General features: G+C 37.6%; 3 protein-coding genes across 17 annotated transcripts in view; 2 read left to right on the top strand and 1 right to left on the bottom strand.

Moving 5' to 3' along the window:
* Positions 1–7,958, top strand: part of Kuz (kuzbanian) — a 33,843-nt gene extending 25,885 nt beyond the window's left edge. For 2 of the 3 annotated variants that reach the window (XM_064116438.1, XM_064116459.1), the window contains exons 4-9: positions 1,432–1,757; positions 2,304–3,371; positions 4,039–4,389; positions 4,471–4,635; positions 4,891–5,020; positions 5,717–7,958. In XM_064116438.1, coding sequence (XP_063972508.1) covers positions 1,432–1,757; positions 2,304–3,371; positions 4,039–4,389; positions 4,471–4,635; positions 4,891–5,020; positions 5,717–5,874 — 2,198 coding nt within the window. In that variant the 3' untranslated portion in view covers positions 5,875–7,958. The remainder of the gene's footprint in view (positions 1–1,431; positions 1,758–2,303; positions 3,372–4,038; positions 4,390–4,470; positions 4,636–4,890; positions 5,021–5,716) is intronic. The other variant, XM_064116449.1, reaches the window with a different exon arrangement.
* A 1,461-nt stretch (positions 7,959–9,419) lies between these two features.
* LOC135160136 (membrane-associated protein Hem) lies at positions 9,420–13,942 on the bottom strand. Of its 2 annotated transcripts, none has more exons than XM_064116354.1 (2): positions 13,861–13,942; positions 9,420–13,418 (listed from the first exon to the last, which is right to left on the bottom strand). In XM_064116354.1, the coding sequence occupies exon 2, from the start codon at positions 13,237–13,239 to the stop codon at positions 9,871–9,873; it is 3,369 nt and encodes a 1,122-aa protein (XP_063972424.1). In that variant the 5' UTR covers positions 13,240–13,418; positions 13,861–13,942; the 3' UTR covers positions 9,420–9,870. The 2 variants fall into 2 exon arrangements, with proteins under 2 accessions (XP_063972424.1, XP_063972419.1); XM_064116349.1 differs by lacking the exon at positions 13,861–13,942 and adding an exon at positions 13,487–13,648.
* Positions 13,943–13,980: 38 nt separating this feature from the next.
* The window catches only part of Bru3 (bruno 3), a 347,812-nt gene continuing 347,481 nt past the window's right edge, over positions 13,981–14,311 (top strand). For 5 of the 12 annotated variants that reach the window (XM_064116803.1, XM_064116794.1, XM_064116777.1 and 2 more), the window contains exons 1-2: positions 14,015–14,030; positions 14,168–14,288. The gene's annotated coding sequence lies outside the window, so the exon portion shown is untranslated. Of the gene's footprint in view, positions 14,031–14,167; positions 14,289–14,311 lie in introns of those variants that run through there. The other 7 variants (XM_064116812.1, XM_064116771.1, XM_064116820.1 and 4 more) reach the window with 6 other exon arrangements.

Raw genomic sequence — 14,311 nt, 5'->3', positions numbered from 1 at the left:
TCCACTCATTTTATTCATGAAAAAAAAAATCATAACCCACAACAATGCGAACTGTTTTCGCGGTTCTATTTGACCTTACTGTTCATTATAATTGGTGGTGGATAAGATTGCTACGTTGCTATTTAAACATTAGTGGAAAAAATAATGGTCAATTGGTGATGAATCGGATGCCCAGTGAGTCATTAAAATTTTCCTCTCATCACAGATGAGTACCCATAAACTCACTTCAGGATTATACGACAAAGCGAGGGAATATTTCACGATGAGAATGAATATGTATATCGAAACATCACAGCAGTTTTCATCCAATTTTTTTTTTCCCTGAAATAACGAAACATCAAATGAAAAACGAATCATTCAATACGAGCGTATCGATTTCCCGTTTTTTATGCGACGAAATGCTCCCCCATTCTATCCGTGAAAATGTTCCCTATATATTTCTGAAATCGTAAAAATCCTCTGGCTCCACATCGGATACTCTGAATTTATCAAATGTGCTGAGAAAGCCATCCCCAACGAAATAGCACTCTGTGTTCATTCAAGATGCTTGAAATAAACGTTAGCGAGTAGTAGACCATTTTTGTTCTACCGCTGGACACGCGCTGTCGGTGAAAATGATCCCCTAGGGGCTGTAGAGTCGGGTTTTATTATTGTTAAAAGCACACTATATACGATGAAAGCACCTTGTATGTTTCGTTATTCATTAGTAATTAAACGTGCAACAACCTCGTATATGTAGCGCAAAACGAAGCATGGAAAATTCCAAATTTTCCAGTGATTCATTAATTCGTCACAATAATTTTGCATGACATCGGTGATGTATTTTTAGTCGAATTCAATTTCCATAAATTTGAATTCTTCATCAATTCACCATACGCGTTGGATTGAAGATAAGAGGGCAACACGTAGCTCTGATATCGGTGCACCATGTATACATGAAATCGCGTATGAATCTTGAGAGAAGACGTGCCTCCATGAGAGACGGTCACACACTTAATCGCCTTCTGCGTCTATCTTGTCCTAGAATCCAACAGCATACCGGTATCAGGGTTGAATATATAGCAGTTAACTACAGCATAACGGTCATGCTACAGACACCCCCTCTTCTAAGTATCTCCAAATGTCGTAATGAGTGGAACCATTGGCAGTATAGATGGCAAAATATGATTTCCAACAGAAAACAATTTTTTATCTAGATTTTTGCAATAACCTTCCCTATGCAGAAATAGAAAAGTGGTAATATTTTGAAATTTTATCCTGAATGTATGTATATTTTTATTGTTTCACATGGAAGGTATGAAAGCGAATGGTTTGAATATAGTGACGTTGGCCAGTTGTTTTCAATATATGGGTGGGAAACAATTTAAAAATGAATTGGTTTTTCTGAAAGGCAAATAAATTGATTGGAATATTAACGATTTTAATCTCCAGGTGGTGCGAGTGGTTGTGGCATCACAGAGAAGGTGGCAGAGTGGATGGACAGGGTTCAGAATTCGGGTGAACCCGATGTGCCACCTCCATCATCAACAATAGATTCAACATCAGGCCACTTGATGGAAGGAAGCTCGAAGGAGGCACGCTGGAGTGGGAAACCAGAAACGCCCGGCCACAAGTACACACGAGAGGCGAATAGAGAAATGAATGAACAGCAATACAGAAGGAGTCGAAGAGCAACAAATCCACAGGAGGATAAACGTAACACCTGTGCACTGTCTATTCGAACCGATCCCTTTATCTGGCGACACATTTCCGATCATGTAAGTATTTTTCACCGAGTTATGGATTCATATTGCCCTTCCCTGACAAGATTAAAGCCGGCGAATCTCCATTGAAATATTTAAAGATGAAAAAGAAGTAGTGGGAGGGAAAAAAAGAAGAATTGAGAGTGCAGGGAGAAAAAAGAAAAAATTTATAAAAAGAGAAGGAGAAATAATTATTCACAGGCTAGTGGCTTTAGTACTCTGTGCGCTATCACGAGGCTTTGCATAGTCCGCAAATACTTTGAATGTTATGCTTCCCCACAATTTGCTCCCTCTCTACATGCACTAGAACACACCCCTTTTAATCGCAGTGTGCTATGCAAGTCAGAGGCACCAGTCGACTCGCCATCTCTCTATCCAAAATCAATAAACCTACATATAAATTCTACCAAAGCTCTTTAGACTTCTATCCATCTCCCCCTTCTCTTTTAGTAATATTTCCGATCCTCTTACAATTGAGCATTGATCTCCCACAGGACTCTTCCCATCAATTTATTTATGTACCAGCATTCCATTTATCCCTGTTTACTTTTTGCTTCTCAGCTTCAACGAGATCCAGAGAAAACCAGAGAAGAAATCCTATCTTTGATAGCACATCATGTAACAGCAGTAAATTACATATATCGAGATACTCGCTTCGATGGAAAAATACCACACAGAAATATAAAGTTTGAAGTCCAGAGGATAAAAATTGATAACGATACCGCTTGCTCTCATCCATCAGACCCAAATTCCAATGTATTCTGTCGCGATAATATTGACGTTTCGAATTTTCTCAATCAGCACTCACTGGGTAATCACGAGGACTTTTGTTTGGCTTATGTATTCACGTACAGAGACTTCACAGGAGGTACCCTGGGACTGGCTTGGGTGGCATCGGCATCCGGTGCATCTGGTGGCATATGTGAAAAATACAAAACATACACTGAAACCGTGGAGGGAATGTATCAGTCGACAAAGAGATCTTTGAACACTGGAATCATTACATTTGTAAACTATAATACACGAGTTCCACCAAAAGTTTCACAGCTGACGCTTGCACACGAGATTGGTCATAATTTTGGTTCACCCCATGATTTTCCCCCTGAATGTCGACCCGGTGGGCTACATGGTAATTATATCATGTTTGCGTCAGCCACCAGTGGTGATCGACCGAATAATAGTAAATTTTCAAAATGCAGTATCAGTAATATAAGCAATGTTCTCGATGCAATGGTGGACAACAAGAAACGTAATTGTTTTGGTACCTCTGAGGGTGCCTTCTGTGGTAATAAAATTGTCGAGGCTGGGGAGGAGTGCGACTGTGGATATGATTATGTGGAGTGTGTGGACAAGTGTTGCTATCCTAGGCAAACTACTGACACATCAGACAAACCTATGAGCCATAACGACACTTCTAAGAGATGCCAGAGACGCGCTGGGGCCCAGTGCAGTCCTAGCCAGGGGCCCTGTTGCTCCAGTGACACTTGTCAATTTGTACCAGCATCGGCGAGAGTGCAGTGCAAAGCTGAATCAGATTGCAGTTATGATTCAATGTGCAATGGGAGTTCAGCTGAGTGCCCACCATCGTTACCCAGGGCAAATAAGACGAGGTGTAATGAGGGAACACAGGTATAGTCTACTCACCTTATTGATCCAAAATACACGACTTTTCACTATCCAAACTTTCAAGTTTTATTAACTTCAACTGCCTCAGCAGAAGAATGCCACAAATATTCACTCGGCATATTGTTTCTCGTACTTGCACAGAAAATTCCACGAAACTATTTGGAGTCAATGACTCGAAGCACTACAAAGGAAAAAGCTTTTTACCAGAGAATGAAATATTGTTAAGCTAGTCTTCTCCTGCATAGTTTTCGAATTTCAAAGTTTCTGTTATCGCTCTGGAGTATTTTATAACTCAGGGGGAAAATGAAAAATTCCCCAACAACAGGAATTTCCCATTATGATCAATGCGCGAATATCCTCTGAATCTAAAAAATGTAATTAATAAACCGAAACACCAGTGTATAATCCATTCCATTGATTGTCCTTGTCTGGCCACATGGAAAAGTCCACAGAGCGTATTTTTCATGCCCGCTTGTCGATTTAATTTGAATCGGAATGAATGAGCTCTAAATGCTCTCTTTCCACGGAAGTTCAATCTCATGGGGATTATCTGTGTAAATTAAAAGTTCTATTTTCGCTGGAATTGAATGGTTTCAACGGGAAGAACTGATGCATCATTGAAACTTGATCAAATAAATTATCTTGAATAACTGATTTTTTTTTATTACAGTTATGCATCGATGGTGAATGTACAGGATCAATATGTCTGGAATGGAATATGACAGAATGTTTTTTGACGAGCAACATTATTCCCAATATCGACAAGAGGACCTTATGTGAATTGGCGTGTCAAAATGGTACTGACGCGTCAACCTGTCGCAGTACAAGTGAATTTGCACACATCGTGGGCCTACCAAAGGGGGGCATTAGCTTAAGACCAGGCTCTCCATGTGACAATTTCCAAGGTTATTGTGACGTATTTCTCAAGTGCCGTGCTGTAGATGCTGAGGGACCTCTAGCAAAATTGAAAAATTTATTATTCAATAAAGAGACCTTGTTGACAGTTGCACAGTGGGTTACCGTGAGTTATCCAAGATATTCGATAATATGAATCATTTTTATGGATCAATTTGTCACTGATATTACTCGAATTCTCGTTCAGGAATACTGGTGGGCGGTTTTATTAATGGGTATTGCATTTATTATATTCATGGGGCTATTCATCAAATGCTGTGCTGTTCATACCCCCTCGAGCAATCCAAAGAAACCACCAGCGAGACGAATCAGTGATACTTTGAGGAGGCCTATGAATACTCTTCGAAGAATGGTAGGTCAACAACTTTCTTTCAGCGGTCTACTAATTTCCAATGTTCAAGTTATAATCAAGTAAAGTTGAGAATTTCCAAGTATCCTTTACAGTTTGGTGCCAACCCTCACATTTGTCAGTTAAATATAGTGAGGGAAATTGAAGAAAAAAATCATGAATTTCCAGCCAAAAGTAAACGCTTCAGTCAGGCATTACGAGAAAAAATTTTTTTTTCTCAAATGAAATTTTTTCAATCGCTAACAAATTCCATTTCAGCGTCATCCTCATGGTGGCCATCCCCCAGGTCCAAGGAGCATTCCTCCTCCAGCTCAGGGACGTAGTCATGGGAGCCGTGGTCCCTCCCATGGCTATGGAGAAGGCCGAGGTGCTCAATACTATCCAAAAGGTATGCAAATCTTTTGAGTGGTTAACAATGAATAGTGAAAACTTTTTCGATCGAGTGTGCTCTCAGGTACCATTCATCGATTCCCGCATAAAGTCCTTCGTGCTGTCTAAAAATATAAAAAGTCATGTCCTAGGCACATGAGCAAACTCGATGGGAGAAGAACATTTCATCTCACATCATTTTTATTCCCCTTGTTCAATTGTACTGTACCTGCTACTATATTAATGTATTTCTCCTGTTTGCATCTATCCCCATCACATTGACGCGCATCACTATTGTTCTATGAGATACAGAGGTGAGCCGGGGCTTAAAAAAGATATCCAACTCAAGTAAATACAGGAATGTTTGAGAATAAATGATGGTGATAGGATCATCCTCGGGAATATCAATCGATGTATTCTTGTATTTGCTTCTCCATAATACTTAGAAATCATTTTAATATGGGGCATGTCATATCATTTTTGCCACATTAATATTTCCATTGATTTATAAATATTAATTGTCATGTTTAATAGGAAGTAAAAATTTATTGATTCTGGAATTGACTGATATTCAGAGTGGCTAAATTCATATGAACTCTCCTATATTTTCTCTTGTATAAATTCACCTCAATGTCCAACAATAATAATATTAACGATGACACCAAAAGTTCATACATTAGACATTAGAATTATCAACGAATAAATTTCTAAACAGGATATCGCTCGGTTCCCACAGCTAGTGCACCCACCAGCAGCTCATCAAGCCACAGTCGTTCCAATCACCCAGAATTGTACGCCGGCGCCTATTCGGGCTCCGGGGGAGGGGGGAGGGGCCCAGCCTACGAGATGAGACACCATAACAACAAGGTCTGATCAGCTTTACCAGCATCAAGTCTTTAACAGTAGGAATTATCAAATTTAGTCAACGGAGAATTAGGCAGAATGATAAATTCTTGCGAATTGATAAATGAATGATAAGAGAAGTGATATCTGAATGTCGTGAACTATATGGGCCGCTGATCGACAATGAAAAAGAACAAATGTTTAAATAATTTTTCGTGATTTCTTCCTGTAGTAGAGGATGTGATGGGCGAATGTCACAATATGTTGGGGGCCCGCGATAAAGACTTATAGAATGAAATTCTCGGTGTTATGAGCAAATTAGGTATTATTAAGAGAAGAAAAAAAATAAAGAAAAAAAAATGGAGATTGCCACTCTTTTTCCTGGAGTCTCTAATGATATGGCCACTAGGTCAAGCTAGCAGCTGATTAAATCACCGAAAATCTTCGTGTAATCTAGTTGAAGTACAGTTTCGATAGAGTAATCCTGGGCATATCTAATAATTGATTATCAAATTGTATTGATTAGATTAAATTTTCTAGGATTAATTGATTTGTAATGAATAGGAGGAATATTTCTATTATGTGCAAAGATTAACAAGACAAGCTGAATATTTTTCCTTCACCATGACGATATTTTTCCGGTGATGAAAATGACGTTGAAACGTTACCAAAACCTTGTCACAGGTCATTCAATTGATCTCCATACAATTGTAGTAAATAGTAGTTACATTATATGTATTATTCTTATATAATAATTTTTATTAGATAAATTATACGAGTAATTGATAATGGAAATAATGCCTCCTCGAATGAAATAATTTATAGCTGATGAAGAAAATACTAGTGTCTATTCAATTATATAACGATTGATAGTTAGCAACTGTCATTGATTTTTACCTACATTAATATCGGTTGAGTATTGAGGTTCATAATTTATATGACTTTTTTATTAATTCAAATGAGAATTTTCTCGTTTTGTTATTTTTTTCCACAGCGAGTAAATTATTTCAATGTATAAAAATGAATCTATAAATAACTATAAATATAGTAGGGCGCTTTAAGCGAAGGTCATGGTGGACCAAAGAATTAAATTATCGTAAATTCTGTCTGGCTGGAATCGTATGAAAATATTCGTTCTTCTTCCGACAATTTTTAAAATCATTTTCTATTACGGAATTCGCTAATGTTGAGATATTTTATTAAAATATCTGAACAAAGTGAATATAGTAAATGATGCATATACTTGATAAGGCTGATTATATACTCTCAATTTTAGATGTTTAGAGTTTCTACATTCCAGGCCAAGGTTCTACAATAATAATTCATTAAAATAATTCTTTTGCTACATTTATTTCGATGTTATTGTATTTATTACAACGGAAGAGACGAGCCATTTAGATTCTGATCAGAATAATTGACATTAATTAATATAAGTATAAACATCAACAATGGCAGAATTCAATTTCAATGGCAAGCTAATGTTACTTGATTCAATATTTATTGTCGTGTTTCTTTAGTTGCAGTTGAGAATGGAAAATCCCAGTGGCCATGCCAAAAATAATTTAAACAAGATCAATACCGCAATATAACCAACAATTGAGGATGGTGATTGAGATTGTGGGTCAAATGACAATGTACTATAGATACAATGTGATTAGAATGATATGGAAAATGGAAGAATGATGAGTAGGAGAGGTTGATAATGACATGGTAGATACAGAGCAGAAGACGAAGACTCAAAAACAAAAATTAATAAGCGAAAATTTGTGGAGATAATAGTGTAATGTGTGTGAAAATGTGAGCCATAGAAAAAAAAAAACGAAAGAATGATGAGAACAAAAATGTGTAAATATATTGATATTATATATAAACCGTAACTATAAACATAACAGTACGACGAGAGAGGAAAATGAAAAAAAAATTGATTGTTTTTATATCAGAAACTCTGTATGATAGCAAAATAATACTGTATTTTGTAATTGGTACTCTGAATGAGATTAACCACTCCACATTCATGTAACGTTTTTTTTTATCTGCACAAAAGGAAAAGAATGTGGATTGTAAAATTTAATTTTCAAGGATGACACCTTAATGAATAAAGACTTTCATCAATAGGTGAATGTCGGTTTTTCAACTTGTCAAGTGAGTTTTACTTGATGAAAATTTTATCTAAATCTGCGGCTACGGTGATCAAGCTGTATTAATGTTCAAACAACTAACGGTAGCATAACGAGAGCTTTATCAAAAGAATGGTTGAATTGATTCATAATTAATATAGTTTGTTTTTTTAATATCGTCATTTTTTTTTTAGTACAAATTTTCTATACTGCCATGTTTTTCATCAGTGATCGTACCACAGATTGAAATTTTTCAAAAAAGTAATAGAAAAAAAAATAGGCGAATCATCTGCTGAGAGCAATGAATGACTCACTGCCAACTTAGTTCACCATCTTTCAGCCTTCTAATAATGGTTACAAATGGACAATGTATTACTGCTTCCAGTTCACTGCCAAAGGATTCATGACTGTGGCATATGCATTCATTATAGCGCGCAATTAATTGAAAAATGCGCAACAATACGAATTTATTATTTTCAATTGTCTGAATTTTCTTTTTCGCTCTTCTCAAAAACTAAAGAGGTTCAAAATTAAATGGGTACAAGCTCTCGTTGGTAGTTGAATAATATTGCTTGCGTATGTGAGAGTAATACAACGTGTGCGATGATACGCATGAAAGATAAGTAAAATATTGAAATTTCCTCCAATTATTTTTTCCCCCTTGAAAAATTCCCTTCAACAGGCTATCTCTACTTGAAAAATCCCCCTTCAGTGCTTAAAGGCTTCGTTTCAATCGTGATACGATGCGTTTATATCTATCACCTGTACATATAACGTCAAAGGAAGAAACAAATGTGGGAAGAAGAGAAATTAACAAATTTTAAATTATATTTTTTCTATCAATCCAAAAAAAGGACATACTTAAAAAGATGAATGGATACGAATGGGAAAAGTGTAAAAAATGTAATGGATTTATTGACATTATCATCGGATTTGAGTTCCACTTAACTTTTATCCTTTCTGACGATTGAAAGATTGTTGATTAATTTGGCTGTTTCTGTACAGAAATCATTAACAAATATATATACTTGTGAAACAGTTGCTTGGATATCATGAAACACCAAGTGGCCTTTGCTTTCTTTCATACGTTGATTCTTCTCTCTCTCTCTCTCTCTTTCTGTTTCCAAAATTTTCGTCCAAATAAACTCATTATTTTATCAAGCATGAAATAGTACTGACCAATTGTCTTGACGTAGTGTCAGAAACTCTTTCCCTTTTACTCGATGAAGTGAACAAAGAAATACACAAAATATTTAGGGCAAGACGTGTTTTATGACTATTTAATCATTGAAGATGAACAAAAAACACTATGATTGTAAATCTCTTTTGTGCTACGTTAATGTGATTACTGATTAAACAAAAAAAAAATGAAAAAAGAAAAAAAAACATTGTAAAGAATTAAATAAAGGAATACATTTTACATTACTACTGGTCTCACAATTATTACCCAATGACAAATCCAAAACAATTGGCACCAATTACGCCTTTATTATTATTTTATAAACTATTGTAAAATAGTTTCAATTTACATTAAAAATGCTGACTACATTGTTGATACATCACGATATCATTGATTTCTTTCTAGTCGAATGACATGCATTTCTATGATTCCAATGAACGGCCGACTTATTAAGAATGTTTATCAAATTTAATGCAAATAAACATTCATGGAAAGAAGAAAAATACTGAAATATAAAATTATATTGCTCTAAGATGACTGTATAATTGATATACGAATAGTAATTATGATTAAATATTGTTATTGAAAAAAGTGGTCAAAAATAGGCTAGTTGTACTTGAGAAGGAAATAATGCTCTCAATAATCATTTTCTCACTGAATTGAAGAAGATGAAGTCTTGTATAATGGTTAAGAGTTGATCGAGGGACGGCTACTCGAGAAAATAATAAATTACGCTTGTGAATTCTCGAGTTTATAAACGTCATGATAGGCATTACGTATGAGGGCATATGGAAAACAGCTCTCCAATAAATCCATCGTCAAAAAAGGTGATTCCTGGACAATTTGATCGAGCAATAAATAACTTGATTCACGATTTTTCGTCGCTTCCTTATCAGTTTCCTGTCCCAATCTAAGTAAACTCGATGAGGCAAGAGCCAAAAATTCCTTCATCCTGTCCTCGATATCATTTTGTCCACAAATAGTGAACAATGCTCCGAACATATTATTTATCGCTGTTGCCATGCAGTGTATATTGTTCGAATGACCCTCTAGGGAAGCTCGATAGAAAGAATTTTCATTACGTGCTAATTTTGGAATCGAAACAGCCACGAATACCATGAGAAGACAAACAAGGAGATGTTCATCCTCATCGACTTCGGCCTTTTGACTTCTCAATGCTGCTGTCAATGTGGGATCAACTTTGCATGTTAATCCAGCAGCTGATGTCATTTCAGAGACAACTCTCATGGGATCACCAGAGGGTAAATGATGTCTGAAGTCGAGGATCGAGCTCAGAAGAAAAGGAATTCTCTCTTCAAGAACGTCGACAAGAGCTGATTGTGACAATTGCCTGAAGCTCAGTATAACTCCAATGATGGTGACCCTCTGGAGAACATTGTCCACTTGTTGAAGTTTCTTGAACTGTTCTTTCATAACTTCAGGTTTATCAAAATTCGTCCTAAGGGCAACTAAAACCTCCTTATTGCCAGCGACAAGTTTCTTCAGCTCTTGCACTTGGCTTGCGATATGCCACATAAGAGTCTCATTCAACATTTTCATGCCGTAGGGGCCAATCAATTCAGCGAGGGCTCGTAACTCATTGATATCCGAAAACTCCTCGGCATTAAAAGGAATAGCACCCTCAACGGAGAGACTAACGAATGCTCGTTGATTCGGTGAATAGCAAATATTTCCAGCACTGACTCTCCTCAGAAGAACCTCAGAATACCACTGGGTGTAGAGGGCAGCAATTGTTTTATCTCCATGGCTATCCAGTGCCTGTGTCTGCTGGAGTAGAGCATTATTGAAGACGCGTGTTATATCGATGTGTACATAATTCTCAACAGTCTGAAGAACATTCATATATGCTCTGACACTGACAAATAATTCAGAAGGTTTGGCAATTTCATTGGCCTCAGGATTAAACATAACCATTCCCACCAATGTCCTAGCGAATCTCGTCTCCAAGTGCTGATTCAGATATTCACGTGGTGCAAATGTATACTCCCACACGTTAATAGTGGGACAATAATTAATGGCGTAACACGATTCCGTGAGTGCCATGTGAAGTTTATCCATTGTCGTGAGTTCCTCGCGTGTTTTTCTGTAACTCTCAATGCCAGGCTTGTGTATCTCATAAATATTCTTTTTATTTTTGTCCTTCTTTTTACGATTAACGACCTGAGATATTAATTGAGCACAGTGTTTAGCTAATAACTTGTCACTCATATTGCACTGTTCGTCGCAAATTGTTGTAATTATATTTTTCGCCTCCTTAGCCATTTCATCGAGAAACATGTTGACAACTGAGAGACTTCGTTCACGAATGTGATGACGTTCTTCTGGACAAAGTTCATGTGTGCAGCTCTGGAAATGGCTGCAGATCAATGGAAAAGCCACGATGTAACGATTCTGGGCCGGAAATTCCAGACACATATGAAATTGATCTTCAAATATTTTACTATAAAAACAGAAGATCGAAAGATCCGATGTTTCAACGAGCATTTCATCCAGATTATCCACCATTTTGGTATGAAAAACAACTGTATCCATGAAACATGCTAGTTCACGATTATCCATGAGATTCATATTGCATTTTGAGATGGACATGTAGGCTTGGAGTCTCACCCAGTCCAATCGTAATGGTCTAAAATCGAATAGTTCATTTTCCTCCACTTGTTTAACAGTGACACTGGCTATTGTCGAGCACAGATCACTGAGGATGGCTCCTTCCTCCTCTGGACAAACTGGGAGATTTTGAATCATCTGATGGAGAGCTGGAGCATCGAAACCAGAGAGAAACTGGACATAGTATCGTTGGAGTACTTGTGAATACTTTCGAACAAGAGCTCGTAGTTCCTCGCAGTGGAAAAGCAGTTCTGGAAGTTGTCGATCGACTAAATCCTCACTCCCCCGTCCTTTACTTTTCCCCTGTGTTGGTGGATTGTCCCCGTGCCTCAGAAGCCAGAGAACTTCGTCACGAGAGTGGGACAGGCCCATGAAGACCAGCAGTGCCTTTGGACCCAGCAGTCCAGGCTGATCAGTCAAAATTAGACCCAATTCCTTCAATGCTGTTCTCAAGAATTTTCGTCGCTCCCTGTGTCTGTAGCCAGCCTTCTGTATTGCCTGAGTATAACACTCTTTCACTTCTGATACCCTTTTACCGTAACCCTTGATCCCTTCGAAGAACGATTGAATGTACTGATGAATGTAAATGACCTCATCTCTAAATAACGGCAAGACCCAGCCGGACTCCAAGGCCGTTGTCCAGAGTTTGTTCGGTTGCTCCTGCGCCAGGAACGAGTGACACAAAGCGAATCCTAGAATTACCCATCTCTCAATCCTATCCAGACTGAGGGTTTCACAGGACATAGTGTCTGTTGCTGCTGCTTTGAGTATCTGTCCAGGACTGCCAACGAGACTGAGTTTCTGGTCAGCTCTCCAGGTGTCGGCCGAGAGATTCCTACCTGGGTAGACGTTCCACAGTGATGTCAATGCATTTCTCAGTAATTTAGAATGAGGTACGAACTCTTCAGAGAGTTTCTTGAGTGGTATGTCATAATCCATGATCATTTGCCCTAGTCGAGGAAAACTATGATCAGACTGGCTGTGCACCATCTCGTGGGCAGCATTGAACAGCCCCAGAACTGCTTTTCTATCCTCAACTTTTGATAAAAGTATCATCAAGCTCACGTAAGTGATGACAAGATCGAGATATGCTTTAGTCAAGTCAAAGTTTATGGTTATGTCCATGTGGACTCCACATGCATCCATCGTTGTTAATAATTCACAGACATTGTCCTTGAAGTCCAGAAGATCGACGAATGTGTAGTAATAGAGGGATAGAGATTTGATAATCTCATTTCGCAGGTTTGTTATCGTCTGGAGGCCCTTCACATCGATATTGGGAAATTTACGAACGATCGTTTTGATTGATGACTCGAGAGTTTTGTCTGATAAAAATGCGGGCTTTGATTTGGCATCACCACATGCTTTTTTAATGTTATAGATACGGGTGAGCATTCCAATCCCACGATCATTGAGAATTATCAATTTCTCCGCCAACTTTTGTTGGCTCGGGAGTATTGGACGTGCCATGTTTGTCACTCAATCTTTATTCGGTAGTTTTTTTCAAAGGAATTGACTCCTCTATTTAAATACCACTCATGGTCTCGATGTTATGGGGTTTTCATTGGGGTTAACTGACACGAGACCCCACCCTGGGTTACGTTGAATGCGCCGGATGCGATTTGATTGTCGTGGACGCTGCAATGTTTCTGAAAAGAGAGAATAATCAATTAAGTCGGTTAGATTTCAGTAATATCTTTCACATCACTGGACTCACATTGTTTTCATCGCATATTGTGAATTTTCGGAAATATTTGCGAGCGTGAATATTCGATAAAATAATTACAAAAAGTGACAGATTCACTCGTGTACACAAACTCACACACACTTCATATGAATCAGAAATTATTTTTCAATGGGTCGTGGACTTTGGAAAGTAGATGAGGGAATGGAATGGAAATATATTTCTGATGTTGGCGGATAATGCACACAGAGGGTAGCACCTGACGATCTCTCTCAGGCTGATTTTCCAAATCCATTAAAAACCATAAAAATTCAATTTAATCATTGGCATTACGACCATAAATTTATCATAATGAGAGATAGTAGACCTTGGAATAATTATTAATTATGCAATGGGTGATAATTTACCCTTTATCCTTATGTATTATTAGGTGTGAACATTTTTTTCCAGGCTTGATTATCAAAAAATACTACTCCCAGCCAAATGTCGCCATTGCGCAATGTGCCCGCGCATGTCAAATATGGCGATCGGTCAGTAGCAGAGAAGGGGCACTTTGGCGTTCGTGCGCAGATTTTCGGTAAAAACCACAATTAAATTTGGAAAATTTATATCAGTCACACAATAATCAATCAATATTAATAGCCTGTAATAATTGTATGAAGAAATTGGACATTAGTATGACATATTTCAAAGTCCAGACGTCTCTTTTAATAGCTTTTCTATTACGCCCGTTTTTGCCATTGCGCACCATTACAGCGCACGTTCATAATGGCTGCCTGTTACTAACGGAGAAGGGGTACATTGGAGTTCGTGATCAGATTTTCGGTGAAAAACGGTATAAAATTAAAAATTTGATAT

The sequence above is a fragment of the Diachasmimorpha longicaudata genome, chromosome 1 (genome assembly GCF_034640455.1).
Source record: "Diachasmimorpha longicaudata isolate KC_UGA_2023 chromosome 1, iyDiaLong2, whole genome shotgun sequence".
Lineage (NCBI taxonomy): Eukaryota > Metazoa > Arthropoda > Insecta > Hymenoptera > Braconidae > Diachasmimorpha > Diachasmimorpha longicaudata.
The sequence above is the reverse complement of the archived record's forward strand: the minus strand, read 5'-3'. Positions and strand labels throughout refer to the sequence as shown.

Excerpts from the sequence above, each read along its gene's own strand:
- LOC135160136 (XM_064116354.1), bottom strand. The coding sequence starts at position 13,239 with ATGGCACGTCCAATACTCCCGAGCCAACAAAAGTTGGCGGAGAAATTG.